The sequence below is a fragment of the Symphodus melops genome (assembly GCF_947650265.1).
Source record: "Symphodus melops genome assembly, chromosome: 13".
Taxonomy (NCBI): Eukaryota; Metazoa; Chordata; class Actinopteri; order Labriformes; family Labridae; genus Symphodus; species Symphodus melops.
This window is the reverse complement of record NC_136703.1, coordinates 23,330,358-23,358,022: the sequence shown is the minus strand read 5'-3', so window position 1 is coordinate 23,358,022 and position 27,665 is coordinate 23,330,358. Positions and strand designations below refer to the sequence as shown.

At 40.6% G+C, this 27,665-nt stretch overlaps 5 protein-coding genes across 6 annotated transcripts in view; 3 read left to right on the top strand and 2 right to left on the bottom strand.

Annotated features, from left to right (window-relative positions):
- The window catches only part of LOC306833730 (trypsin-3), a 54,160-nt gene extending 41,337 nt beyond the window's left edge, over nucleotides 1-12,823 (top strand). The window contains exons 2-6 of one of the 2 annotated variants that reach the window (XM_079359221.1): nucleotides 9,627-9,696; nucleotides 9,879-10,029; nucleotides 10,569-10,707; nucleotides 11,317-11,577; nucleotides 12,382-12,823. In XM_079359221.1, coding sequence (XP_079215347.1) covers nucleotides 9,627-9,696; nucleotides 9,879-10,029; nucleotides 10,569-10,707; nucleotides 11,317-11,577; nucleotides 12,382-12,534 — 774 coding nt within the window. In that variant the 3' untranslated portion in view covers nucleotides 12,535-12,823. Of the gene's footprint in view, nucleotides 1-9,553; nucleotides 9,697-9,878; nucleotides 10,030-10,568; nucleotides 10,708-11,316; nucleotides 11,578-12,381 lie in introns of those variants that run through there. The other variant, XM_079359220.1, reaches the window with a different exon arrangement.
- On the bottom strand, nucleotides 588-12,367 carry LOC306833732 (trypsin-3). The gene is made up of 6 exons (XM_079359222.1): nucleotides 12,249-12,367; nucleotides 11,602-11,697; nucleotides 3,552-3,711; nucleotides 2,393-2,534; nucleotides 2,024-2,290; nucleotides 588-1,434 (listed from the first exon to the last, which is right to left on the bottom strand). Exons 3-6 carry the CDS (start codon nucleotides 3,623-3,625, stop codon nucleotides 1,258-1,260), a joined length of 660 nt encoding a protein of 219 aa, XP_079215348.1. The 5' UTR covers nucleotides 3,626-3,711; nucleotides 11,602-11,697; nucleotides 12,249-12,367; the 3' UTR covers nucleotides 588-1,257.
- Nucleotides 12,824-13,202: 379 nt separating the features above from the next.
- Nucleotides 13,203-17,859, top strand: pink1 (PTEN induced kinase 1). Its single transcript, XM_079359277.1, has 8 exons — nucleotides 13,203-13,683; nucleotides 14,391-14,675; nucleotides 14,795-14,892; nucleotides 15,001-15,183; nucleotides 15,301-15,464; nucleotides 15,556-15,683; nucleotides 15,995-16,225; nucleotides 16,526-17,859. The coding sequence occupies exons 1-8, from the start codon at nucleotides 13,327-13,329 to the stop codon at nucleotides 16,808-16,810; spliced, it is 1,731 nt and encodes a 576-aa protein (XP_079215403.1). The 5' UTR covers nucleotides 13,203-13,326; the 3' UTR covers nucleotides 16,811-17,859.
- A 389-nt stretch (nucleotides 17,860-18,248) lies between these two features.
- On the bottom strand, nucleotides 18,249-21,062 carry LOC306833629 (tubulin alpha-1B chain). The gene is made up of 4 exons (XM_079359023.1): nucleotides 20,975-21,062; nucleotides 19,798-20,020; nucleotides 19,559-19,707; nucleotides 18,249-19,410 (listed from the first exon to the last, which is right to left on the bottom strand). The coding sequence occupies exons 1-4, from the start codon at nucleotides 20,975-20,977 to the stop codon at nucleotides 18,430-18,432; spliced, it is 1,356 nt and encodes a 451-aa protein (XP_079215149.1). The 5' UTR covers nucleotides 20,978-21,062; the 3' UTR covers nucleotides 18,249-18,429.
- Nucleotides 21,063-22,197: 1,135 nt separating this feature from the next.
- agmat (agmatinase (putative)) lies at nucleotides 22,198-26,794 on the top strand. Its single transcript, XM_079358833.1, has 7 exons — nucleotides 22,198-22,627; nucleotides 23,603-23,805; nucleotides 23,978-24,026; nucleotides 24,797-24,992; nucleotides 25,902-26,081; nucleotides 26,201-26,285; nucleotides 26,367-26,794. Exons 1-7 carry the CDS (start codon nucleotides 22,317-22,319, stop codon nucleotides 26,438-26,440), a joined length of 1,098 nt encoding a protein of 365 aa, XP_079214959.1. The 5' UTR covers nucleotides 22,198-22,316; the 3' UTR covers nucleotides 26,441-26,794.
- Nucleotides 26,795-27,665: the final 871 nt, after the last annotated feature.

Sequence of the window (27,665 nt, the reverse complement as noted above, 5' to 3'; positions counted from 1 at the left end):
AATGTTTTATGATTTTACTTTTTTACAAAAACTAAGGCAAAGCAAGCTTAACAACAGAATTGATTTTAATTGAAGGACACCTGTGTTGCATTAAGTTGTATTGTGCAGTCCATACTATCAGTAACCTGAGATTTAAATGTTACAGTATTAGTAGCTGTATAAGTTAACCTTGCATTCACTTACTACTCAAGCGATTCTGTTCCTCGGTTTCCATCAGGCTTTAAAAGCACTCATTGTGAGAGATGTCAGCAGTAATATGGCACCTCTTTCTACATGTTGTGTAACTATAGTGTACGTGTCATTTTTCTTCTTAGAGGGGAGTTGGTGGATAACATTGCTCATTTTGTGATTCAAAAAGATCAACAACAGGCCTGTTCTACATTCAGCCTTGAAAACTTTAAGGAATAGTCAAACATTTTGGGAAATGTACTTTTCTCTTGCAGAGAGTAAGAAAAGAAGTTTAATCTCTAAAGTCTGCTATTCCTAATGAAACTGGAAGACATTCTGCTAAACTTAGCCCAAACAAAAAGTCTGCCCTGCTTTTTTTTTTTTTGAACAGATTACACAAATATCAAAGCATGCTAATTAGTTATCTTAAGATGTGTCATAATATGACCTCTGCTCCCTTTGCCCAGAGCCTGGCTTGCTGTTAACCCTGATTTCCAAACTTGAAACAGAAGATTTAAATAACATGAAGCTGCCTGTGGGGCCACCACCTGCAGGGATGGGCATGGTGGTCACGTGCTTTGCAGACTGTGCGCCAGGTGAATGTGTTGGCCTTGTTGTGCTGATCCCTGGCAGTGTAGACTGGCTCTCAGTATGTGGAACATCATCTCTCTAGAGGGGAAGGAGACGTAGCTGGCGTGGAAGATAGAGAGCTTCTGAATAGATGCATTTGGGCTCACATGCACGAACAGCTCTAGTTCTGGAATCAATCTCCTGGAGAGCCGGCAGGACTCTCCTTTTCTGGAGTTGCCCAAAGTGATAGGTGCCAGGCGGGTGTGGGGTTACTCACTAGTCTTCAGTCAGAGAACAGCTGAGTATAGTTTTCCCCCAGAGGGCCTTCGCGCCAAGCTAGCTCCTTTACAGCCAGTTGTAGCTCAAGCTGGACATGATTGAGGTGTCACAATGATCAATGATCATGTCAATAGGTCTATTTTCCTTAATATGAACTATTCCTTTAAAATGAATGAAATACGCACTAAAATTGAAATAAGAAACCTACAATTCTTTTATAATCTGATGACCACTTGGTCTTTAATTAATTTTTTTGTTACACGTGCTGTAGTAACTAGATATGGTGTTGTCTATCCACCTGCGGTACTTGGACACAGCTGTATAGACTCCAGGGAACTGAGCTTCCCCACATCCTGTCCCCCATGATACAATGCCATAGACTCGTCCCTCACACACTAATGGACCACCAGAGTCCCCCTGAAACAGCAGAAAATACATTTTACTTCATGTGTAAATACAAATATAAAAGAGGTAACTTTTATAAACTGTGACACATATCCATACACTAGATGAGTGGTTCCCAACCTTTTCCCTGGAGCTCCTCGTAAACTGGCTACACACTAAACAATTTTACACGTATACCAACTGATGACGTTGATCGCCCTCCGTATTTGTTTCTCTTCTAAAGTCACATTTCATCGCATGAAGTACTGTGAGACCTCATGTCTGTGCAATCCACACAGTCAAATCGTTACTTAAATGGCAGGCGTTTGGTTGGCGGTCTAACCGAATTGTCTAGTAGTGTACGTTTGGAGGATCATAATCTATCAATGAATTGGTTGAAAGGGTCTCCCAAATTTTTAAAATTGGTTTACTTTTGCCTATAATACAAGTAGTTACAAGACTTTCTTGTACTTTTTACAAAGTGTTATATACAGACCTTTGTCCTCAGCATTACTTTAGTTAACGTGTTCAAATGATAACCTAAGAGGAGACAGAGCCTCACACCCCCTCTGAGATCTTGGTTGGGAACCAATAGACAACAGTACAAATAATGTATTTATACCTGACAGGCATCCTTTCTACCTGCACTGTAACCAGCACAGATCATGTTTTCTGTTATTGTGCCGTTATAGGACTCGCTGCTGTTGCATTTTTGTGTCGACACGATGGGGAGCCTCACGGTGTGGATGGTGGAGGGGATCTGGCCTCCACTGGGACTGATGTATCCCCATCCTGAGACTCGACACATTCGGCCTTGTGATATGGAGGCGCCTTGTCGGGCTAACAGAGCAACGGAAACGTAGCTGTTCAGATAAACAGGGGCCTTCAGCTGGAAAGATTTTTGACAGTTTTATGAGAAAACAGGCTCACTGAGAGTGAATACAATGATTTCAGTCTTGGATGGAATAACACCTGAGTAAAGAGAGAGTACCTTTATGAGCATGATGTCATTGTTGTTGGTCGTGCTGTTGTAATCAGGGTGAGGGATCAAAAGTTTGGGCAGCATCACTTGCTCTGTGCCTTCAAAGATGGCCAGGGAGTAGTCCCCTGCTACAATCAACATATTTTCAACCCTGCAACACACCATAAGAATATTAACGATAGTTGTGGGTTTTTTTAGGTTTTAAACTATTTTCATTAGCACAAATCTGTCAATCTTACAAAAATCTAATGTTGGCCACTTTTCTCCGATGTCATCCTCAGGGCAGGAAAGAATACATGACAAACTGAATGCAGGTTCTCAAATCACAATTATATTTTAATTTAAATTATTTGATAACTTTTAAGCTACTAGCAGCTGGTGCAAGGTTTAAACCATAGTGTCTATTGAAATGTCAGAGTGTGTCCTGTCATTTTGACGTATTGCAGTCCAAAAAAAGTATTCATAAATAATTGAAAATACAGTGGGAAAGTGGAAACAGCAGAAATAAATGTGAAGCAATCTGTCCATCGTACCAGTAATATTTTGGAAGGTTGAATACTTATTTTGTTATGACTGTAATCAGATGAGTTATTTAAGGTCAATTAAGAAATAAACACATGAATAGTACAAAAATGTGTTAGAAATGTTAGCCTTTTGACGCCTCCTGTTATTTTTATTTTTTTTGGACGAAACAATACTGAAATGTATTAAAAGGTCTGTAATAGTTTTTTAATGTGCTGTGGGAATCTGGATAATTATCCAAATTATGATTGCTTCCTTTTGAGCCTCACTGTTTGTTGTTAATAAAAAAGGTTTATGGTTTCAGTGAACCTGAAGCCAAGAGAGACTCGTGTGTCGGATTGCAAAGAGCTTCATTGTTGTTGGTGAACATTCACATGCTTTCTTTCGTTACTCTCTGACTGGAATATCTTTCATGACTGGAAAGTACTTCCTGGATCCTCCATTCACACGAACAGAACTCAAGTTGAGGAAACTTTGGGTCAATAGGCTTTTTCATTGCTACGTCCTACTTCCTTATAAAAAAGCTTGATCAAAAAGCAGTGCAGCAGACATTGCCCTTAGATTTGTTGAAAAGGGTTTGCACATTATGAGTGTGAGATTACATAACTTTTTACACTGAGGAGGTAAATCAGAAAATTCATCTCACCCAATGTCACAGTGGGCCGCTGTGAGTACCCAGTACTTATTTATCAAGGAGCCTCCACAAATGTGCTGACGCATTGTCCTCTGTATCGACACAGTGTCCTTGATTGAATGTGGAACTGGTGCATATCCTCCCACTATACGCTCCTGTGCCTCCTCTTGACCTGCGGCCCACACACAGAGAGAAAGAAAGATTAGTCTTCAGAGACAGAGGCACATGTTACAGTCCATAAGGTCTGTGTAGAAACGACACAATGCTAACACAGTTGTAACGTTATAACTGCAGCGGCACAGTCAGCAGGAACAATGAGTCATAAAGTGAACAGTTGAAATCATTGATCACAGGCTTCGGGATTATTCAATCAATACAAAGCAATCTCACAGTGAGGATGACTCATTTCTTGATGTGAACTGTTTGCAGATGACACACTAATTTCCATTGACCAGCTACTCTCCTGGTTTTGATCTTCAAATGAACACCACATAAATTCAATTTCACATTTGAAATGTACCAAAGGAAATTTGACGAGGTGTCTTATTGCCCTAAACGACTCTTTAGAAGAACACACTGTTTTCCTGAATCACAAGTTCTGTCTTTGAATACAGCTTTCCTTTTGTTCTCATTGTTTAAAAGTGCTGTCTGGAACAACATATTGATACATATGAAGGATTATAGTGCTTTAAAGTGTGCATCAAAATGACAGAGTGCCTGTTCACATACAGAAAAGCCATCAGGGATGCAGCTACACCCTGTCATTATTGTCTCAGATATTGATCTCGGGCTACAATTAGCAGCAGTGGTGCGTGTAAAGAGCAGAATGGTAACGCTATACAGTACACACAGCATGGACTGGGTGTGTGAGATACAAGCACACACACACATTGAGGTCCTTTAGAGAGCGTTATGTAATGACCTTGGAACTGAACTTTGAATAAAAGGCCTCTTGTTGTGTGTCATGCAAGCTGAATTGTAAAGAATGAAAATGGCTGCTCTGCTTCCAGCTCGTACCTGGCAGATGTTTTTATCATCTTCTGTAAAAACTGTAAAAGTCTGTTACACTCCCGTCCAGCAGTGTCAGATTCAAGACCTGCTAAAGATATTTCCTGGGGTCTTCTTTTACGTTTAATCTTGGCAACATAATTGTCACGCACACAAGGAGGCGTTGGCCACAATTATGTACTGTTATTTCACTTTCAACCTTTAGCTTTTGTTCCTGAGGTTTCAAATGTTTCAGGTGGAGAACCCCTATATAACACTAATTGACCTTTTACTTCAAATTTTCTATTATGGAAAGACATGTTTACTGTAAAGGATGCACGTCACAGGGTTCTTAAAATTCGTTAGTGGATTTAAGATCAGATAAACTTTTGATCCGCCTTCGTGAGAAATAAGGTTTCTACACAGGATTATGAGAAGAGTTGAATTTTTGGTGTCAAATTAATGAAATCTGCAGCATCTTTTACTCTGAACCTGGATGAGACGCTTGAAGCCATAGTGATGCAGACTGCAGACCTGCAGACTGCAGACCTGTGGAGTTAGTGTTTGATAAACTCCTTGTGTGCGGCCTTTTTCAAATATTAGCCACTGTAACAATGATAGGTTAAGCTTCAAAATAAAAACAGCTCAAAACAACAGAAAAACAATCAACAAGAAATCACAAAAAAAAAAAAAAAAAAACATATTTACAATGATTAAAATCTCAACAAAACTACAATCAGGCATATGTATTTACTACATAATAGAAGTATCACCCAATGATTTACCTGTTTTGACTGTAGTTCATTTTTCATATTCAGCACAAAAGGAAATGTATCTAGTCTCAAAGGCTTTGTCAGCGTGTAAACAGAGAGACATGGGGAATGATAACAGATAGCAAGAGAGTTGAACTCTTTTTTGGTGTGTATTCAATTGTTTTTAGTGGGTTTATGAAACTTAAAACTGTATATTTTATTTAGACTGTCAACATTGTTGAATTTGATAAATTGCTGGAGCTAAAACATAGCAACAGTTCAAAACTCATACACTCTTTTTTTTACTCTCTTTTGAAACTACGTGAATGTGAATTTAAACATCAATATTTACCATCGCTCTCCATTTTTTTTCATTACTGCTGCGAGTGTGAGTTAAGATTTAAAGCATCAAGAAGCACTCTCAAGTGCAAATGACATTTCAAACTTTCATGTCAAAAGATCATTTCAAAGGAGCATCAGGACTCAGAGTGCTGCTAGAGGATTTTAAAACATTCATAGAATGGATGTTAATATCTCATCAGAGGGGACTTCAGCCCGTTTCAATACAAATTTAATTTTAGGAAGCAAACCCTGAGAGCATTCTGTTTTAAGGATGTTAGACACCACACAGCTCAACGTCCTGCCTTTTCAGCACAGACACACATCTTCACTCGCAGGTTCTTTCATGCATTCATAAAACGTCCATAAAATGTCAAGATTAACGAATAAATAGAGAGTTAAAATATCACCACAAAGTGGAACACTTACAGAACACAGCCAGGGCTTTTAACAGTGCACACAGGAATAAAGATGGCAGCTCCATAGTGAGACAAAAGGAAGAGGCGTCCTCACGCAGAGAGTAACTTCACCTGTGTGTTACCAGTCTAATCTTAACAGTAGGACATCACACCTGCACTCTCAGGTTTCTTATAGTTTCTATTTCAGTTTCCATGGTCACCAACTTTCCGGGAATGATTTATAATTGAAGCTTCTACAGCTCTGCCCCTTTTTCTCACCTCTTCCGTGACCAAATACGATACTAGACTTTGTCATTGTTATGTAATCCTCCAGTAATTAAGGTCCATTTACTGTCAGTTAGATGTGACAGATACTGCACGTTTACTGTCTTGTCCTTCTGTCATGTTATTTGTTCAGCTACGTTGATGCTGTATCCCTGTCAGCGACATTGAGAGTATCTGACACTTTCAGCTTGTCATTGCACTTTTTCCTTTCTGCGTGGATCTGGAAGTCTACCTCTGGTCGATTGTTAAACCCACACTGTAATCTTAAACTTAAAGTTAAATCAGAAGGCTTTATGGCAAAATCAAACTAATCTGTCAATGTCAATTTGATTTATGAAATGAAGAAAACAGAAGATAAAAAGTGGCTTAAAATGATGCCTGAGACAGGATGCAGATCTTAAAATAGACGTTACATTAAAGCAGCTGAAGGGTACATTTAAGCATGTTATCAACAAAGTAAACGTGTGTATCAATATTTGATGACTACGTATAGAAAAGCGTCATAGCAATAGGCAACTTTTTTTGTACAAAATATCGGTGCTGTTGCACCACTTAGAGGTTGAACATTACTTGGTGTTGAACTAGATTTATTAAAAGAGACTTTTCCGGACTGTTTTGACTGGCCTAACCCGGTCACTGACTTGTGCAGGGGGAACATACATGTGCAACTACTAACATTAAGTTATGATACAGTTGTAACATTTCTTTGTGTACGTTTTGAGAGAGAATAAGACCGAGAGGCACATGACATTACGTTCATGGTAAAGACATGGTAAATGGACTTGAGCTTGTATAGTGCTTTTCTAATCTTCTGACGACTCAAAGAGCTCTTACACCACAGTAAGAGGTCACACATATGGTTGCAGGAGCTGGGGATTGAGTTTACCAACTTCTGTTGAAGAAAGGACTGACTCTACCAACTGAGCCACAGTCGTCCCCCCCCCCCGCATCTACAAATTTAAAAAGTGAAAAGAAGGTTGATAAATAAAAAAAATAACCCAATAAGTTGGTTTGAACTTCAGTTCTGACACATGCAGTCAATTGCCAATCATAGTTTATGATTACAAGGGTAACACCTGGTGTGGCCAATCATATTTCAGGAAGTGGTCCAAGGAACACCCTAGAAACCCTGTAGAAACACCTCTGTCTGTGTATCTTGAGTGTTTGCTTTTCAGCCACATTATTTGTTTCGATGGTAACCGTCCAAATGACTGCAAATGAAGACTTGCTTTAAGTGCTCTAGCTAGGATAATAACTGAAATCTAATCTAGCATCTAATTCTCTATTGATAGGATTACATGACAGTTACACGTGATAGGAGCTCCTGATGTGGATAACATAGGATGCCATCGTCCCAAATCAAAGAAAGTCTGCCTTGTTCTTTTTTCTATTAAAAGCTTTAACAAGAGATTTGACTGTTGACAAGTGTTTCCCAATGACCTAGGTCAAGCTAGCACTCCTGTTCCACATCTATTCTAGTGCTGGTGTGTCATTAAAAATGGAGCAGAGCGCAGGCAGGTCTCATTGCTGCTACCATCCCTCTGTAGAGTTCCTGACCTCAGCCTGCTAATAGTCCTCTCTGTTGCCCTCCCTGCTACTGATAGCTTAGCTCTCTGTGCCTCTCGGCTCCCCTGAGTGCTGACCACTGGCTTTTTTTCTACATGACCCACTCCTCGTTCCAAGCGCTGTCATCATTCCACAAAACTGCCTGCTCACCTTTCTCATATTAATCTGTCTGGCGCTGGTGTGAAAAGTCATTGCTCCAACCCTTGGAAAAAAGTCTTTGCTTTTCTTGTTTTATTAATTGGCAGAGGATTTTAATGTCCGTGAGCATAGCAGTATTTGATTGTAATTGAATATGTAAGACTCCACAAAGCTTTAAAACAAAGCTAATCAGGGTTGACACATTTCTTGTACACATTATTCGTGAGGGTTACATGAGTTGTTTTTAATTACTGGCACTAGATGAAAAACAAAACTGAAGGCAGTTAAAAATATGTAATTTATGACGCAGTATCAAAATCTTTTTACTGGAGGCAAGTTGAAATGTAGAGACACTCTTTGTGTTCGCACTATAGATTACAGATCTTTCATTGCTCGTAGCTGTTCTGTAACAGTTCTAATGACTCAGCACATTATCAATCTCTATCAATTTATCAACCCTTTTTCCTCCCTAACATAATTAAACATGGGTCGCCCATTGAGCCAATAACCTGCTCTTGCTGACCCTGTTTTTTGTAGTCACATTCCCATTTGGCCATGAAGTCTTGTGCTTTTAGTTTGACAGCCTCAGCATCGCTTTTAATCAGAAGGTGTAAGATTCTTAATTTACTAAAACTCACATTTTGACAACACCTGAGATAATATGTTTAAACTTTTTTTTGATGAGACAAGAATCAAATATTAAATTACCGGTACGTGAACTCAAACCCTCAATAACACAAACAGAGAGAAAATAAAATGAATCAACGTGTGATCTGTCCACCTCCTGGTGATGATGATGACCCTGTAGAGGCGTTTCCTTACAAATACCTGTCCCACGGTGGGGGTGGAAAACAGACATAATACAAGGCAACCTTTAGCTTTGTCATATTGTAGGTCATTTTCTTTGTTGCTGTGCAAAACCAGACGAAAAGATAACTTAAACAAAAGGATTAGACCTGGTTAGTGTTACACTATAAGAGCAGGTCGAAAGCATTCGCACCACCAGTTGGAGATCATCTGTGGGTTCCTGTGTTTGGGCGAACAGGTAAGTTTGAACCTGAGCTTATTTTTTTATAAATTCATGATTTCCACATTGAGTAATGTTTTCTCTATAACACTAACTATCACCTGTTTTGTTTTTTCAATTCAGTTTCAAAGCAGTAGAGAACAATTGTTCTTCTGCTTTCCTTAGTTCATCTTGTTGAATTATTTTCAAGGTCTTTATGTCTTACATATTTAATTAATAGACCATTACCTGTCCATAAACACATCTAACCATTATTTATACAAGGAAAAGGTTTGGATGTTTTCGTTCTTGATTAGTTTGCTTACTTTAAACATTTCTCCTAAAGAAACTCTTGTATCTGCCTCGCATACAGTAAGGGTTAAAACGAGACATTACACAAAAAGGAATTACGGCTGAGAAATTGTGTATTTTTTGCAGAGCGGGTAAGAAAAGTTGTTAAGCTACCATAATTTGGAATAATATGTACAATATCCTTTGATTTCACACATGGGGGGAATGGATGTTATTTGGATTGACAGAGCATTACATCATTAGAATGTGTACTTAGTATACAGCGTAAGCCGCTAAAAGCTACATGTTTGTTTTTATACAACAGATGGTCTGCAAAAATATGGGTCTACTGCAAAGGACGACTGTGCTGTTGATTTTGACTTTTTCAGTATCAGGTAAGTCCCGCGACCTGAAATCCTAATTCTCCAGTGCAAATCGAAAGGAATAAACTTCCTTCTTTCTTCTAAATAGATTTGAGATTTTATAAAACAAATGGAATGTAGAAACAACTAGACTTCATCCATGAACTAAAAATAATGTAAAATGAGGTGAATTCATGTATTGCTGTTCTCTGCAGAGACATTGGCTATGAGGATCATAGGAGGTCAAGAGGTCGCACCATACTCAAAGAAATACCAGGCCTCCCTGCAGTACAAGGATGTTCACTACTGTGGAGGAACCTTAGTGCACCCTTTGTGGGTGGTGTCTGCTGCCCACTGCCAGAAAGCGTGAGTACTTACACTCAGTTACATTCATAAATAGTTTGGAGAAACCGTTGATGAACTTTTATTATTCGTTTAGGGTTCTAAATAATTTTAAAAAACTGTTACATGTAAAATGTATGTTTTGAAACCTTAAGGTTATTTAAATGAGATTGTACATAAGTATAAAAAGTATCCAAACTATAATTAACATAATTTGGGTTATCATAACTGAATTTGGAAGATTTGAAAAAACTCAACATTGTCCCATTTTTATTCTGTATTGCTCTGCTGAATATTTTCTAAACTAATACTTTGTTTTTTTGTTTTTTGTTTTAATTATGAAAACAAAGAAAGTGAAGCTTTCTAAAGTACCCAGAGCAAAAAGTGACATCAAGCCTTCCCATAGTTCTATTCAACACTTATGTTAATATCATTTTTTGGAATGGACACTGACTAGATTATTATGAGAGAAGGTGCTGAATAACTTTCTGTCATTTAAGTTTGTTTTATAAAAATAGTCTCAATTAATTCATCTTGATTAAACCTTATGTCTGTTTTTTCAGGGCCAGTCAGATAACGGTGGTGTTATGTGAACACAACCTGGATAAAAACGAAGGATTTGAGCAGGTCTTCAATGTCTCTGCGATATTTGTCCACAGCTATAGCTCAAAGACATTCAACAATGACATCATGCTCCTTAAGGTAGGCAGAGGAACAGCCACTTGAATTTATGGACAATACATATGTTAAGTTAATGACACATGCTGAAGACTCTTCACCCTCCAAACATTCACACAGCGGCCATTTTTAACCAGCATATTGTCAGGGTGGAAGGCTAAAATGCTGGTACATGATTACAACCCTGTGTTTCAGGTTGTGAGCCATAGAAGTTGAGGGAATCTGACAAATTAATGTCAGTACAATTGCTTTTTAGTAATGTGCTACAGAAAAAAACACATTGGTTAAAAAAATAAATAAATCAAAATCCCATCAGATTCATATTTCAAAGTAAATCAACATGCGAGCAAGGCCTACTCATTAGCTAATCATGCAGGCAGACTGAAGCTCACATTAGCTTATATACAGTATATATATATAAACTGGTTACATGCAAATTTAAGATGTAATCTGGTCATGGCAAAAAAGTTACTGATCAATCGAGTAGTGTTTGAATTGGAATTTTTTGTCAGATTTCGTCATTTTCTGTAATTACAACATTGAAAACAAACATTGTAGTGAGTGAGATGTCTGAGAGGAATGGCCACAAATTGAATATGGTCAATGATGCCTTAACTTTGGTTTGTATTACAGCTGAGTAGGCCAGCACAGCTGAACCAGTGGGTCCAACCAGTTCTTCTGCCGGATGAAAACACTCCACCACTTAATAATAACGACGTCTGCACAGTGAGCGGCTGGGGTGTGACAAAGATTTACAGTTTCAGACTTTCTCCTGTGCTGCGAGCTGTGGATGTGAAAGTAATCTCTTACTGCCATTATTACTACTACTGGCGGATGCTCACTCCAAACATGCTGTGTGCTGGATCACGATTCGGTGGAAAAGATTCCTGTCAGGTCAGACTTTGTTTTCTTTTTCACCTGTTTTATTTGTTGCAGCCCAATGATGTCCTTATGTCCCATAGACAGATGATGGATGAAGCCAATGTGACGTCAATCATTGGTTTCTGGATAGGCCTAATTTAAACAAAAAAAGTGCATTGCTTTGTTGGCTTTAGGGCAAAGAAATAAAGTTGATTATCACCACTTACATTAATACCCACTTCATAATTATTGATCTATACACTGTTTAGCTTATTTCAGGAGCCCTAAACTGATATCTAACCAATAACTACAAATCACTCGCTACAGCTATGCTTGCTTAATATTGTGCTAAATTTCAGATAAAGAAGCTAGTGAGCTAATGCAGCACACATTGACAAACTAGCATGTCTTTTAGTTTTTATGTGATATGTTTCTTTAATGCATGTACTGTAAAGACTCCATGTATTGGTTGATAATCATTTAATTAAAACGCGAGTGTTACCTCAAGGTGAGGTTCATCTTTTTGTCCAGATATAACATATTTTGATCCCAAAAAACCCCACAGCAGTTTAGCAAAACTGTTGAGGCTTCAAAAGTCAAAATCAATTGGTAATATTACCATCTACAATATCAATTTATTTGATCTATGATTTCATGAAAAATGCACTTGTTTAGATCTTTGGGTCTGGTTAAAAGTGGTGAACCTGAAGCTACGTCGCTTCAATTGGAGAATCGTTTCTATTAATATGATCTATAAAGATTATGGGCCTACTGTAAATAAGAGAATAAGATTCAAGACCGGAATTCAATAAATCATCTCTGATTTGTGATCCATAGGGGGATTCTGGTGGCCCCCTTGTCTGCAATGGCTACTTTGAGGGCATTGTCTCCTGGGGTATCGGCTGTGCAAACCCATGGTTTCCAGGAGTCTACACCAAAGTGAGGAACTACGTCAAATGGATAAACTGGTTCATCGAAAATAAATCATGAAGGGCCCCCATATTTCTTTGATGAGTATCGAATTCACGGCAATAACGCCTATGTCAGTTTATAGTGACTAAAAACTTTCTTTGTGTTTTAAGCAGCCAGGGTTATTTGTTTTTTTTGTAGACGTCAGATTAAATGTATTATTACGCTTATAAATCCATTTATTTTATACATTCAATACTCCTAAAGTGAAAAATACAGAATCAAGCTAATTATTGATTTTAAATATAAAGGTGTTGATTTGTGCTGTTTGAAGGACATCATACTGTATCAATAAAATGACTCTTGAGACTTTCTTTCTGTTATTACAAGCACTTAGTATGTTGTTTCTGTAATGTCAAGAGCTGCCTCCATCAACACAGACAATGACAATGTCTGGGTTCAATTAGAGTTGTTTTTACATTATAACAATTGCAATACAATTGCATCAGTGCAATACACAGAGAACAGTGCCAGCTGTGCACATATCAATGCTTCTACTGACACCTACTGGCCACGATGAATATTGCCCTGCCCTGCGGTACTTCAAGGTACTTAATTATTGTTAACAGAAAAAGAGCTATACATGTTTTTTTTTCACCCTTTTTGATAATTGCAGGTTCTGCATGTGTCTGCAAAAAAGCAATTGAAGAGAAAACAGGTTGCCTGTATTTGGGTTGTCTTGTCATTCTTGCGCATGCTCAGTAGCATCTACGTTGTTTACACAACACAGTCCTTGCCAGAGAAGAAGCCGAGAACTCCCTGACACAGGTGGCCTCGTTTATAACAGCTTGAGTTACCTGTTCTGGGTAAATTATGTCTGTTAAACACGCTTTGTCACGGGGGCTCGAGTTTGGCCGGTCGTTCGTTCAGCTGGGTCTCCTTAAATCGGGTGGCCGAGTCGTAGCAAAGCTCCGAGCTGACCGTTTCCGTGTAGGCCCGTCGGTCCGCACCGTTCAGCCTCAGGCTTTCCTGCCGTCTCGGTACCGGTATTATCGCACCTCTCTGAAGGGCCTAGCTGCTCGGCTTCAGTCCGCCGGGTTCAGGAGGAGGTTTGGTGGTGGGTCCCCGAGGAACAGGGCCGTGTTTTTGGCTTTCGGTCTCGGCGTTGGGCTCATCGAACAGCAGCTGGAGGATGACAGAAAGAGTGCGGCGACATGTCAGGAGATTCAGGTAAGAAGCACTTGAGAAACTGACATTTATATGACATTGCTACGGCTCATTAAAGATATACGATGAGTATGTTTTACATCATAATGAAAAACTATACAAAGTGGCGTTTGTTAGATTTTATAAACAATAAAGTATTGTAAATGTAAACATGCAGCATGAATGAACATAGTTAATTATCCAAGTGTTGCAACAGAAAAAAGAAGCAAAAACCTGCTGCTTGGAAACAATTTATCATCCCATTATATCAAGTAGGCTATAAAGTTACCAAACAATGTGTTGAGTTTTGTTTTTATTACCTTACAGGAACATTTAGTAATCTACGGATTTTAATAAAAGCCACATGTCACTGTGCTTTTGCTAGTTTTATTAGGGTCTGCACCACTAGCCTTATTTATAAGTCATTATTTTGACAAGACCTAGCAATAGATAATGTAACAGTGAAAACATTTTTACCTATTTGCACGTTTTTAATGCTGCAAAGAGGACCAGTTAAAGTAGAGAAATGCTTTTCAGATAAGGTACTTTGGCTGCTCACCATACATACACTTGTATTACAGTGCTCAATATTACAGTTGTGTGTTTTGTTGTGAGAAGTATTTCTATGTGTATATGTCGCTGATTGAATCTGTTAGAACTCTGTTAAAATGGGATGTGTGCAGACAACAGTTGCCTTCATGCTTTAAACATGTTTTCCTCCCTATCTGCAGGCAGTGTTCAGCAAGAAGAGATTCCAGAGCCCACTCAAGCCATTCGTCTCTGGATACAAGCTGGAAGATTACATCATTGGGAATCAGATAGGGAAAGGCTCCAACGCCGCTGTGTACGAGGCTGCAGCTCAGTTTGCCCCCCAGAATGAGAGCAGCGGCCGGGACGCCCTCCCTCCGGTGCAGCTCAGAGAAGAACAGGAAGAAGAAAGAAAAACTGCTCGATCTCTTACATGCTGCTCTCTCAAAACCTTCCCTCTGGCAATCAAGATGATGTGGAACTTTGGGGTCCGTAGTCTCCACTATGACAGTCTTTTTCTTTTACAGCAATTGTAAGTGTCAGGCTTGTGTTGATTACAGGCACGCATGAGCACTGACATGTATTTGTTGGTGGCATTTGTTTGCAGGCAGGGTCGTCAAGTGAGGCGATATTGAAATCCATGTCCCAGGAGTTGGTGCCTGCAGCTCCTCTGGCTTTAAAGCAGGAACAAATCGCTTTGGATGGGTGAGTTTTATTAGACCAGCAGCAGTGCGTTCATATCTCATCCATTGCCTCGACATGAAGTACAAAGTGTAGGAATGATGCGCATACATGTCTGTGATCTTTCTTTAGACATTTTGGAGTCCTGCCCAAAAGAGTGTCGGCACACCCTAATGTGATCAGAGTGTACCGGGCTTTCACAGCGGACGTCCCACTGCTGCCAGGTGCACAGGAAGAGTATCCAGATGTCCTACCGTCCAGGCTTAACCCTGCTGGTCTGGGCAACAATCGAACTCTTTTCCTGGTCATGAAGAAGTAAGAGCTGCTTTAAAAAGGGGGTCTTTAGACCGAGACTGATTAGGAGAACAACAACAACTCTGGTGTTTTACAAAAACAAAGCCATCCCGCTAATTATCTTCTTCTGGGCTCTAGTTACCCCTGCACGCTGCGACAGTACCTGGAGGTGGCGACACCGGACCGCAGGCAGGGCTCTCTCATGGTGCTGCAGCTCCTCGAGGCCGTCGACCATTTGTGCCGTCAGGGTGTCGCTCACAGAGATCTAAAGTCTGACAATGTGCTGCTGGAGTTTGACTCTGGTGAGACACATAATCCAAATCAATGTGAGATGTGATGACGTGAAGTTTAATGTTCCATTGATGTGGTTTTCTTTTTTTCTTTTTTTTGCAGATGGTTGCCCTCGTTTGGTGATTTCCGACTTTGGCTGCTGCCTGGCTCAGAGTGACTCCAGTCTGCAGCTGCCCTTCAACAGCATGTGGGTCAGCAGAGGAGGGAACGCCTCCCTCATGGCCCCTGAGGTACGTTTAAGTAGCTCTTTACTGTTGTTAAGTAAGAGAGGAATGTCTTAAGTGACTAAGATGTGATTAATGGCCACTCTTCCACTTGAACTTGGTCCAGTGTAAATATAGTTGCAATGCATTCTCAGCTGGGACTGTCTTTAAGTGCAGTAAATCATTACATTACATAAAGATGTGCAGGGAGGGATATTAGAGTGAGAAACCAACAAAGAAGACGTTTTAAACAACTCTTTGTACTATCATATGATGCGCTGAAGGTTACTATACTTTCTGCTCTTTCAATCCTTGCATCACTATCTGTCTGCTCACAGGTGGTCACTGCCGTTCCCGGGTGTGGTGTGGTGATTGACTACAGCAAGGCGGACGCTTGGGCCGTGGGCGCCATCTCCTATGAGATCTTCGGGCAGCAGAACCCGTTCTATCGAGGACGGGGTCTAGAGAGCAGGAGCTACCAGGAGAAGCAGCTTCCCACTCTGCCCTCCTCTGTTCCAGCTGATGTGCAGTTAGTGATCCGGTTACTCCTCAGGAGGAACCCAAGCAAGGTGATTGAATGTGGAACATGGTGGAGATGTGGAATTCATGTCCCGCCGCTTCCACTACACACGTGTAGCTTCATAAAAAGTCAAAGATGTCTTTGTTACAGCTGGACAGGTTCCTTTGTCAGTTTTTAGCAGACACTCACCGTTCCTCCTGTTGTCCTTCTGAAAGTCATTTCACATCAAAATGTGAATCTGCATAGCTTTAGAAATTAACTTACTGTAACAGAACAGAGGAAATGAAATGGTACTAACAATCAAGAAAAACCTCTTATCTCATGTTCTCTTGTTGTTTTCATGCTGCAGCGCCCCAGTGCCCGTGTGGCAGCTAACATGCTACACCTTAGCCTCTGGGGACGGAAGGCTCTGGCCAATCAGGACGGCGTGGGCATGAGGAAGATTGCTGATTGGCTGCTCTGTCAGTCTGCCGTGGTTCTTTTGAAGGGCTGCAGCGGGCCCAGCGGGAAGAGGGTGGAGGCGGAGCTACAGAGGAGCTTCCTGTCGAATCTGGACCTGGAGGACCTGCGCACCGCTGTGGGCTTCCTGCTGTATGGGCGGGAGCAGCATCAGGCCTGCATGCTGTCCGCATAGATTCTCCCTCACAGACGCTAAGCTTTATGAGTAGACTCGGAGCTTAGGCCTAAAACCTGCTAGAAATATATTTGTCGTAGTTATGGGCTGAGCCGTTACATCTTATGGCTAGTAAGACAAAGTCCCCTGACACTGTACTCTTCCACTGTTCTCCATCATGAGTGATAATCAGTGTTTTCCGGCAGTTTCCAAACTGTGTAATTCATCTTCGTGGATTGCCTGATTTCCCCTCATATCCTATTCTGCTGAAATTAGATTTATTTAAATTGTGTTCTAACAATTCTCAGCAGCAGCAGGAGTTTGAAAAAAGGAAATTTGTTTATGGCAAAGAAGCTCTTGACATGTCTGTTTTCCTACAGCGAGCTTCCAAAACAGGTGTTTTTAACCCAACTACAGATATCTACATTTTGCCCTGATGTGTGAGGTATCAAGTGCTGCAGATATTTCGGTTATAAGAGTGGATATTTTCTCTCATGCACTTTATATATTCTTTCTTAGATATTTGCTTGGAATAAAATCCACATTATTACCTGTCTGTCCGTGGCTGCTGAGGTTTTGGACTCAGAAAGAGCAACGCTAATACAGATTTGATTTAACTTTTTAGACCCAAAGACAAAATCAGGTTTGACGTATTCACAGTCAAACTATTGCAGTCTGTGATGCTGGCTGACATGGATCCTGCAGATTACAGACCCACCCTTCAGCATGTGGCTTTGTCTTTTCTGTCGCACTTTAAGTATGTTTGCACTTTTCAGAACCATTTTGTTGGGTTGCTAGTGTGTTTGATGCCCACTTCACTGAAATACCAATTCTGCTAATATTTTAAATAATGGGCTAAATTTATGATATGAATTCAGGGATTACAATGATCTGCTATCAGAGTTGATCCAGATCCAGCAGAGGTCATAATGCATAATTCAAAGACCTGTGGTGACAGGTGACACCAGTGAAAGAGGGTGTACGCTTTCATAGCAGAGATGGTGTGTTATATTTTTGGATTAAGTAGATTTTACTGCTGTTTTTTCTTGAATAAACACTAATGAAAAGTCCTCAATGTGGATTGTTCAGATTATTTCATTTTACTCATTTAACACCAATTGTTTCTTATCAATCCTATCGCTGTGATGAATTCTCAAAAATGTTGAAGTAAACAGCGTGAAGAAAAAAAAAGATTAGACGATTAATAAACAATAGTCTGAAGAATTTCATTCACAAAATCTGTCAGAAATGCTCCTTAGTGTAAAAAGCAAAGGAGAGCTCATATAACCTGGAACCTTTCACACTGACAATATTAGACTTTTTAAATTTAAGAAGAATTCAAAACATGATACAAGTACTGCAAAACCTGGCTTATATCATTTATTATATTATCCGAGTGTGTTATTGAAGGAGCATGATTTATTCCCATATCACTTTTGTATCACTATTCTTAAAGAAAAACAAAAAGACACGCACATTGTTTTTTTCGAGGATCTTTAATTAAGACAGAGCATTTGGCATGTAGATGATTTGTACTCTGAACATACCCAAGCAGGTATTTAAAAGACAAACATTTTGGGTTGGAATGTGATTAAAAACAAATGAAATCATTTGTTTCTTGAGCTTTTTTCCCCCTCTTATTAATACTCCTCTCCTTCCTCCTCTCCCTCACCTTCAATGGAGTCGACTCCGACCTCCTCATAATCTTTCTCCAGAGCGGCCATGTCCTCTCTGGCCTCGGAGAACTCCCCCTCCTCCATACCCTCCCCCACATACCAGTGAACAAAGGCACGCTTAGCATACATCAGGTCAAACTTGTGGTCAAGTCGAGCCCAGGCCTCTGCAATAGCAGTGGTGTTGCTCAGCATGCACACAGCCCTCTGGACCTTGGCCAGGTCTCCACCAGGAACTACAGTGGGGGGCTGGTAGTTGATGCCAACCTTGAAACCAGTGGGGCACCAGTCCACAAACTGGATGGAGCGCTTGGTTTTAATGGTGGCGATGGCAGCATTGACATCTTTAGGCACCACATCACCACGGTACAGAAGGCAGCAGGCCATGTACTTGCCGTGGCGAGGGTCGCATTTGACCATCTGATTGGCTGGCTCAAAGCAGGCGTTTGTGATCTCGGCTACTGAGAGCTGCTCATGGTACGCCTTCTCTGCAGAGATGACGGGGGCGTAGGTGGCCAGAGGGAAGTGGATACGGGGATATGGCACCAAGTTGGTCTGGAACTCTGTCAGATCAACATTGAGGGCGCCATCGAAACGAAGGGAAGCAGTGATGGAGGACACGATCTGACTGATCAACCTGTTCAGGTTGGTGTAGGTGGGACGCTCGATATCGAGGTTTCTACGGCAGATGTCGTAGATGGCCTCGTTGTCCACCATGAAGGCACAGTCTGAGTGCTCCAGGGTGGTGTGGGTGGTCAGGATGGAGTTGTAGGGCTCCACCACAGCGGTGGACACCTGGGGAGCTGGGTAGATGGAGAACTCCAGCTTGGACTTCTTGCCGTAATCGACGGACAAACGCTCCATCAGCAGGGAGGTGAAACCAGAACCAGTGCCACCTCCGAAGCTGTGGAAGACCAGGAAACCCTGAAGACCGGTGCACTGGTCGGCCTGAGGACAGCAAGAGATAGGCAATTAATTCATACGACAGTCTTAGCCCATATAATGTCGCGGTACAGTTCTCAACATGACAGGTTTGATGGGATATCTTTGGTTGTGAATCGATGGAGTGGATTCCATTCTACACCCAGTTACCCACCAGTTTGCGGATCCTGTCCAGCACCAGGTCGATGATCTCTTTGCCGATGGTGTAGTGTCCACGGGCGTAGTTGTTGGCGGCATCCTCCTTGCCAGTGATCAGCTGCTCAGGGTGGAACAGCTGGCGGTAGGTTCCAGTGCGCACTTCGTCTAAGGAGACAGGTTAATTTAGAAATGACTTGATGGTTTGACTAAATTAAATTATTAGACATCTATGGTTTTATTTCATTGATAATTTACCGATGACAGTGGGCTCCAGGTCTACAAAAACAGCTCTGGGGACGTGTTTTCCAGCTCCAGTTTCACTGAAGAAGGTGTTGAAGGAATCATCCCCTCCTCCAATGGCTTTGTCACTGGGCATCTGTCCGTCCGGCTGGATCCCATGTTCCAGGCAGTAAAGCTCCCAGCAGGCGTTGCCAATTTGGACTCCGGCCTGACCGACGTGGATGGAGATGCACTCACGCTGGTGGACAGACAAAAGAAGATTTGGATTAGAGGAGTTGAACCTTGAACTGCTCATAAGTAAAAGAGATTTTCCAGGAGCGCCGCTAATTAAAACGGAGGAATAGAAAAGAACTAAAACCTTCCTGACTTTGAAGCCACATTCACTCAAAAAACTCTCTTTCATGAAACAATCCTCGAATGATGCTCGAGGAAACTGCAGATCACAGCGTAGCAATTCACCAGTTTATGTCAGAAGAAGGCAGCTCCAATCGAGGTTTTGTAAAATGTCTCGTACAGGAGCCCATCCTTTTTTTTCTGCTGCGACACAAGACTGTGTGTCTATTGCGCATGGGATTACTGGAGGGAGAGGAGGATTATCTAGGTCAAACACAATGCTGTGTGTGCTGTCTCTTTAAAACGCCTCATTTTCACAAAGGAATTGTCCATGCTAATTAATTTATGTCTCGTAAATATTAAAAAGATATGCATATCTGGTGGTCTCTTTTCATCAAGCACTGAAAATCTAATATCATTTTCAGACTAAATAATCTCCTGGAAAGGGATCATGATTAAATGATAACATAATATATAACAGATAATTTAAATTGATATGAAGGCTAAATAAAGGCACAGGAATTCACGTAGACAAAGTGGTTGTTCAGCATGAAAGCAGTGCTCACAGTGGTGTCTAAGCTCATTTACAGGAGTTATGTGTGAGAGAGGATTAAGGGTTTCTCGAGCAGGTATGCATCACACCACGTGAAATCCTACATTTTTGTATTTAAAAAGAAATACTAGAAAAAATGGTTAATTGATAGCCCCTACAGGCTGCAGAATAAAACGAGACACAAAGAGAAATTTTGGATCCACCTTACAAGAACGACCTACGCCTCTTTGTTCTCTCTGTGAATCGAGGCCAGGCGGCGCATCTGGAAATAAAACACCATAATTCCACACACAATGTCGCACTTACCATGATGGCTTGTCGATATTATGCAATGTAATGTGACAAGCTTGATCGGGATGCGTTCAGTTCTGAGATGAGCGGCGTCTGAGTCTGCCTCCTCAGGACGACAGGTGAAGTGCGCAAACACAAGCCCCCCCTCCCCCCCCTCTGCAACACGCAGTAACTGTTTCACATCCAGGGCAGCCACCTACCTTTTATTTAAAACCTATGGGCTACACGCTTATATCATAAATTAGAGCCTATAAGAACACATAAACATATCATAATGTACATGCCTGAATATTAAAAAATATATATATATTATGATTTATTTTTTTTTAAGACGACGTCATGTGTCGTGATTTTGACTTCATTGGTCATCGTTTTGCTTTACGAGCATGTTTACAACATGTTTTTTTTTCTGACATCTCAATTTAAACTTCTGTCTCAAACAATAACATCAAATACATTTTAATATTAAATAATTCAATCAAGAATGACGTCACTTAAAAAAACTAGGCAACTATATCATACTTTATTTATCAAGAGTAGCCTGCTGCAAGATGATCTCTTATTTAACTAAAGCCGAAAACACAATATTTGCAAACAGAATGTGTTGGCATAGACGTATCAGATAGATTAAAAATACTCAAAACATTACAAAACCCCCTAATTCGTACATAACTCCACATATTATAGTCGGCTAAATGTACATGGGAATATCTGATACTTGGTAGTAACATGTATTTATTCCTGCACGTCATTTTCTGTTTATTTGAGAAAGATGCCAATTTGATTTAATAATGCAACGAAGTTAGCAATGCGGCCAAGATGTCAATTGTTTTCAAGAGTGGGATGGTAGGCTAATTATTAATTTGTGCCTGTTTTAGGCTTCTGTGTTTGTAATCCTGACGGCATTTAAAAATGAATAAAACCTCAATGTAGTCATTAAAGGTTTGGAATGAAGTGAAAAAGCCTTATTGCTCATGAGTTTGACTTACTGTAAATATATTTTTCTATTTCTTCATGTTTTATCGACTTCTTTTCTTGTCCCTCCCACCTGATATGTTTTGGACCAATGCTGCCTTCAGGGTCAGAACCATGTTTGAACTTTGTAAACTACACCACAAGGACCCTCAGTAAAGGTTTGCAAAATTAGACTTAAACCTGACCTGCAGTGACGTCATTCTATTAAAATCTCTACTGACTATCAGCGATGGTCTCACCTGTTGGATCTGATCTTCACTTCACTGTTGGTGAAACATGTAGCCTAAATTACGAGCTTGTTTTCTTCACTTAAAGTAACCTTCCAGTAGTGACCGTGTCAGCACACAGCAACTCCATATCAAACTTATGACTGTCCGCAAACATGCTTCCTTTCTTGAGGAACCTTAATATAACTCGCACTGTCATTTCTCCGTCTTACAGTGGGACAAATGTGGACCTCTTCTCTCCGAGGACACGACAAAGTGTGTCTCGGTGCAGCGAAAGAAGAAGTGTGTGCAGGAATAGTTGTTCGGGGAGCCGATACAATGTCCCTCCGAGCGCCGAGTTCGTCGCTCGGGTGTCTGGGATCCCCACCATGGCGAAGTTACCCTTTCAGGAGACAGCAGACGGCCTTGATGCGGCATTTATAGGCGTCCCGATAGACACCGGGACCTCCAACAGACCCGGAGCCAGGTGCTGAATGCTCTGCTTTTCAAACTGTGTCTGCAGCCAGAGTCAATATTCAACTACTCTTAAACTTGCCCACATTTGTGACAATACTAGGCTACTATTGCACCACTTGTTACCATGGCAACATTTATAAAGGTAGTTTTTTTTTAATTATTGTTATATAATTAATGATATCAGTGCCCTGTATAAGTAGTTGTAACTGTAGATGTGGAAAAAGAAGATATTCAACTTTAATAAAACTGGCAATTTTAACACAATAATTCTAAAGTAAAAGTCCTGCATTTTATATTTGCAAGGTACATTATTTTATTGTCACCTTTGTTGAATTATGTTGTCAGGACAACTTTGAATTCTTTAATCCGTATATGTTTAGAGAAGTACAAATTATCAGTTCAACCATTTAGTAAATTGAAGAATTAGCAGCAGGCTCTTGATTAAAAAAAAAAAAAAAGAGAGTGAAAGTCTTTTTTAACCTGCAGTATTCCTGTCAGCCAGCAGGGGGCGTCTCTGAGGGTTGCAAAAGAGGTCAGACTGCATTAAAGTCCACCAGATATTGACCCAACTTCCTGCTTGGTTTATGACCTCAGTTAAACTTTCCCCAGTGAGTTTATGGACTTGCTTGCTCGTTGAACGCCTCCTTTGCAAAACTGCATCCATAGCTTCATCTACTTTACGATGCTTGTTGTTAGATGAGTCTAAAACTTAAATATACAAACTTTAAAGTAAATATAGACAGCTTGAACTTTAATGTGCGAGGATCTTTAAAACTACACCAATGCTTTATATTTCATTTAGTTATTGTAGGTTTTTGAGTAAATCACAGTGAGTAGCTTTAAAAAACGTAGGTCAGGTATGGGCACATTAACACTGAACCAAAAATCCTACCCTGCTTTCTTTAACAGTCAAATCCCTCATCAGGAATCTTTGCAGTGAGAAAAGTTTCAATAAACGCCTCGTATTCCCTCCTCCTGTCGACAGGTTTGGTCCCAGACAGATCAGAGTGGAGTCTGCCATGCTGAGAGCTTACAACAGCGGCACCAGGGCAGCGCCGTACGAGTCTCTCATGGTGGCCGACATCGGGGACGTCAATGTGAATGTGTACGACCTGAAGGACACCTGCAGACGCATCAGGGAGGCCTACAGGAAGATCCTGGCTACTGGCTGTATCCCTCTGACCATGGGTAGAAAAAACACAAGTCTTTGTTTCATCTTTTGAGCAGATAGTCAAATATTTGATCCTGATTAAAGCCAGCTCTGCTGACTGTGTGTAATTAATATCGTTTAAATAACACTTTGAACTGCAGCTTGGCTGTGATTAAAGTTCTGACACTGAGGAGTTTCTGATGTCTGCAGGTGGCGATCACACCATTGCATATCCGATCCTGCAGGCTGTTGCTGAGAAGTAAGAAGTCCATGATTAACTGTTCCTGTGCATTATATTTTTGATATAATAATGATAATATGTTTGATAACTAATTATGTGATCAGATTTCTTTATTGAGTTCTCAGAGGCTTTCATTGACCGTACGAGGGTAGACACGAATTAGGCCTTGTTCCTGAAGCGACAGTCATTTAAACCAACAGGACAGCAAGTTAGATTCTTTTCTCATAATCACTTTGTGTTTGTTCTTTTAGGATATATCATTATATATCATTTAACAAGTTTTATTAGAAAGAACTTCAGAATGTGTAGTAAGTGTTTTAAAAAGACAGAAGTCCAAATATGGCCCGTGCAAATTCTAAAAGCTCGACTGCCAATTTGAAATTTGAAGTTTAGTTTTTCTTCCGTTGATAGATTTACTGTTTGAAGTAGGAATGTCAAACTGTGAATGGTTATTGTTGCATAGTTGTAGTTTAGTTTGTTATTCATACCAAAGGGTGCCCAGCCCACGAGGAAATTACAAGACACTGACAAATATAACAAACAAGCAGTTTGATGACAGATATATATTTACTGTGTTTTTGCAGAAAGATTCTGCTGCATGATTTTCTCTCTGACTTTTTGCACGACTGTGTGTTATGTGCAGACGTGCAGTATGCCTCCCCTGAACAATCAAATAAAACCTTTGAGCTTCGACCAACATTCTGATATTTGAGAGAATCTGTTGACAATTTCATCGTCCTTTTTTTTTTTTCTCGTGCTTCAATCAGTGTACTCTAATGATTTGTCAGGCACGGCCCAGTGGGTCTGATCCATGTGGATGCTCATGCGGACACCAGTGACGTGGTCTTGGGGGAGAAGATTGGACATGGGACTCCATTCAGACGTTGTGTGGAGGAGGGACTGCTGGACTGTAAGAGAGTGGTCCAGATCGGCCTGCGAGGTTCAGGCTACTCTCCTGATTCATACGAATGGAGCCGAGCACAGGTTCCTCTACTTCCATAACTTAAGTGTTTATGATTATAAGGAAGGAACTTAGGATGAACGCTGTTCTTTATCTCATTCTGTTTGTCTACAGTTCGAGTGAAAATGCCACTGAGAATATCCAGTATTTAAAGAAACCTCATTTTTCCACTCACAGGTTCTGACTGGAGATCAGGCATAAAAAGATGAACGTAGGGCAACGACATCTAAATGTTTAGGGTGGAAAAAGTGAATAAAAACTTCAAAACCAAAAAGCATTGGAATGAATTATCCAGGTCCAGGCCTTTAATTCATCAGGCTACAAACATTTAAATATGTGTATCGGCCTGCCCCTTCTTCAGTGTGGAGTGACCATACACTGTTATTTATAGTTTAAAGCAGGGGGTGTCAAACTCCAGTCCTGGAGGGCCGGCTTCCTCAGACTGTTAGACGTCTCCCTGCTCGGACGCAGCTGAATCCAATGAGTGACTCGTTATCAGGCTTCTGCAGAGCTTGATGACAACACATTGGTTTAAAGCAGGTGTGTTAGAGCAGGGAAACATCTTAAAGTCTGAGGAAGCCGGACCTCGAGTACTGGAGTTTGACACCAGTGGTCTATAGTATGGACAAGGAGAGTGAGTATTGCTGTAGTTACCCCACAGCTGTGCACGGGTGAGTGCATGCAACATATTTTTCTGACCTCTTGGGGTTCTAACAGAATCAGTACATCAGATAGATCCTGATTTCCTGGATCATGTATACCACATATTCCTACGAGTAGTCCCTTCCATGAGCACCGGTGGTTTGAGGGATACCAGAGCGGCTGCTGTTGTCTCACTTTTTCACATATAAAAAAACCCATTATAGAAGATTTGTTGGATGTGAAGCCAAAGAAAAACCTTGAATCTAAACATTTTAGAATCTGTTTTTTAGGGCTTCCGTGTGGTACAAGTGGAGGAGTGCTGGTTCAAATCTCTGGCTCCTCTGATGGCTGAGGTCAGGGCTCAGATGGGCAGTGGTCCAGTTTACCTCAGTTTTGACATAGATGCTCTCGACCCTGGATTTGCCCCTGGAACTGGCACACCGGAGATAGCAGGCCTCACTCCCATTCAGGTAATCAGTAAAACAGACTTCAATCCTTTGAGCCTCTTTGCATATGAAAAAAACAACACAACCACATATTTCATGTATCAAAAAACGGAGGTATCTTCTTTGATTTGATTTGGTTTTAGGGCGTTGAGATCATTCGAGGCTGCCGTGGTTTAAACCTGGTTGGATGTGATCTAGTGGAGGTGTCTCCAGCCTACGACACCACAGGTACTCCACACTTTGTTTCAGTCTCGTCTTTAGTTTCTCTGCACAGTCATTATTTGAATGTACATATTGTCTGCTTGACAGGGAACACTGCACTGACTGGGGCCAATCTCCTTTTCGAGATGTTGTGCGTCCTCCCGAAGATAAAATATTACTGATCAGACCAAACGGAACTGAACTGGAAGCTTTTTAACAATGCACTCAACAAATCCTCGTCCAGTTGACTTTGACTTTTTGATTTTATTGTCCCCGAGGGGAAATTCTTTTTCACCAGTATACAGTTTTAAGGGCAGCGCGCCGACAGAGGGTGAACACAGGGGGAGAAGTCTGTCCTGCAGAATACACCATTATTGATTCAGCAAGCTCAATCCACTCTAATGTTTACAACCATCAGAATGATGAATCCAATATTAAACAACTTCAAACATACAACTGTGGCTGATTATATGTTATATTTCATAAGCTGGCATTTATCATTATGGTTTGTTTAAATAAATAAACTATTCACAGGTTTTACTTGTCCCTTGAGTTTTATGACTGTTTTCAGAAACTCTGTAGAGGTCGAGGAAAATAATTGCACACAATAAAACAAAATGCCCAACCTTTTTATTTGATTAAATAATAGTACACTGTCTGTGGAGGATCAGAGGACCTTTTTTATCTGCCTTATCAAGGTGTTACAAATATATTTTCATAAAAAATGGAAAGTTGTAGAAGTGAAACAATTCTATGCTATATTTTCTGAACTAAATAACTAAAATGTATTCAAAGGAAATGGGTGATCGAACACTGTTGGAGCTAAAAAAAAATCCACCAGGAGAGTTACAGTTTCACTGCGGACCCACCGCCGCTGTTCTTAATAAGGATTGGGTATTTATTGGGCAGGAAAGGTGAATCAATGTGAAGCTGTTTAAAAAGTGACTTAAAGTGATCTCGTCCACATGGGGAACATTTGTTTAAGATATTTGTCCTTGAATAAAAACAGACGTGTTCTGTGATGTCAGTCAATGGAGTTATGCTATCCATTAAGGCCTCAGTTTATCTTTTTAACTGCAATGAAAAGGCTGTTTTGGTCTTGGGTGTAATATTCTTTATCTCCATTAGAGGGCACTTAATGCTCAAATAAATAACAAGTGAGTTTTATTTTTCTGGTGCGTCAACATGCTCAGTTAATTTTTGAAACCCAAATAAGGTTCTCAGACTCTCAGTGACGGGAGCTTTCCATGACAATAAGAAAGTTTTATGTGTATTCAATAAAACATCGATTGCTGCAAAATTATGTTTAATATGGAAGTTGGTCTGCCAGCTGCAGAGGTGCCAGGACACTTCCTGCCGAGGTGCCCATGTGCAAGGCACTGAACCCCCAACTGCAAGGAGATTTGC

Excerpts from the sequence above, each read along its gene's own strand:
- LOC306833732 (XM_079359222.1), bottom strand. The coding sequence starts at position 3,625 with ATGCGTCAGCACATTTGTGGAGGCTCCTTGATAAATAAGTACTGGGTA. Across the intron at positions 2,291-2,392 it reads ATGACATCATGCTCATAAAG|CTGAAGGCCCCTGTTTATCT; the intron begins GTACTCTCTCTT and ends AAATCTTTCCAG. Across the intron at positions 1,435-2,023 it reads GTAGAAAGGATGCCTGTCAG|GGGGACTCTGGTGGTCCATT; the intron begins GTATAAATACAT and ends CTGCTGTTTCAG.
- pink1 (XM_079359277.1), top strand. The coding sequence starts at position 13,327 with ATGTCTGTTAAACACGCTTTGTCACGGGGGCTCGAGTTTGGCCGGTCG. Across the intron at positions 14,676-14,794 it reads AGATGATGTGGAACTTTGGG|GCAGGGTCGTCAAGTGAGGC; the intron begins GTCCGTAGTCTC and ends ATTTGTTTGCAG. Across the intron at positions 15,465-15,555 it reads GCTGCTGGAGTTTGACTCTG|ATGGTTGCCCTCGTTTGGTG; the intron begins GTGAGACACATA and ends TTTTTTTTGCAG.
- LOC306833629 (XM_079359023.1), bottom strand. Across the intron at positions 19,708-19,797 it reads CCTGGAGCCCACTGTCATCG|ACGAAGTGCGCACTGGAACC; the intron begins GTAAATTATCAA and ends CTGTCTCCTTAG. Across the intron at positions 19,411-19,558 it reads TGGACAGGATCCGCAAACTG|GCCGACCAGTGCACCGGTCT; the intron begins GTGGGTAACTGG and ends TGCTGTCCTCAG.
- agmat (XM_079358833.1), top strand. The coding sequence starts at position 22,317 with ATGCTTCCTTTCTTGAGGAACCTTAATATAACTCGCACTGTCATTTCT. Across the intron at positions 24,027-24,796 it reads CTGCAGGCTGTTGCTGAGAA|GCACGGCCCAGTGGGTCTGA; the intron begins GTAAGAAGTCCA and ends ATGATTTGTCAG. Across the intron at positions 26,082-26,200 it reads CAGGCCTCACTCCCATTCAG|GGCGTTGAGATCATTCGAGG; the intron begins GTAATCAGTAAA and ends ATTTGGTTTTAG.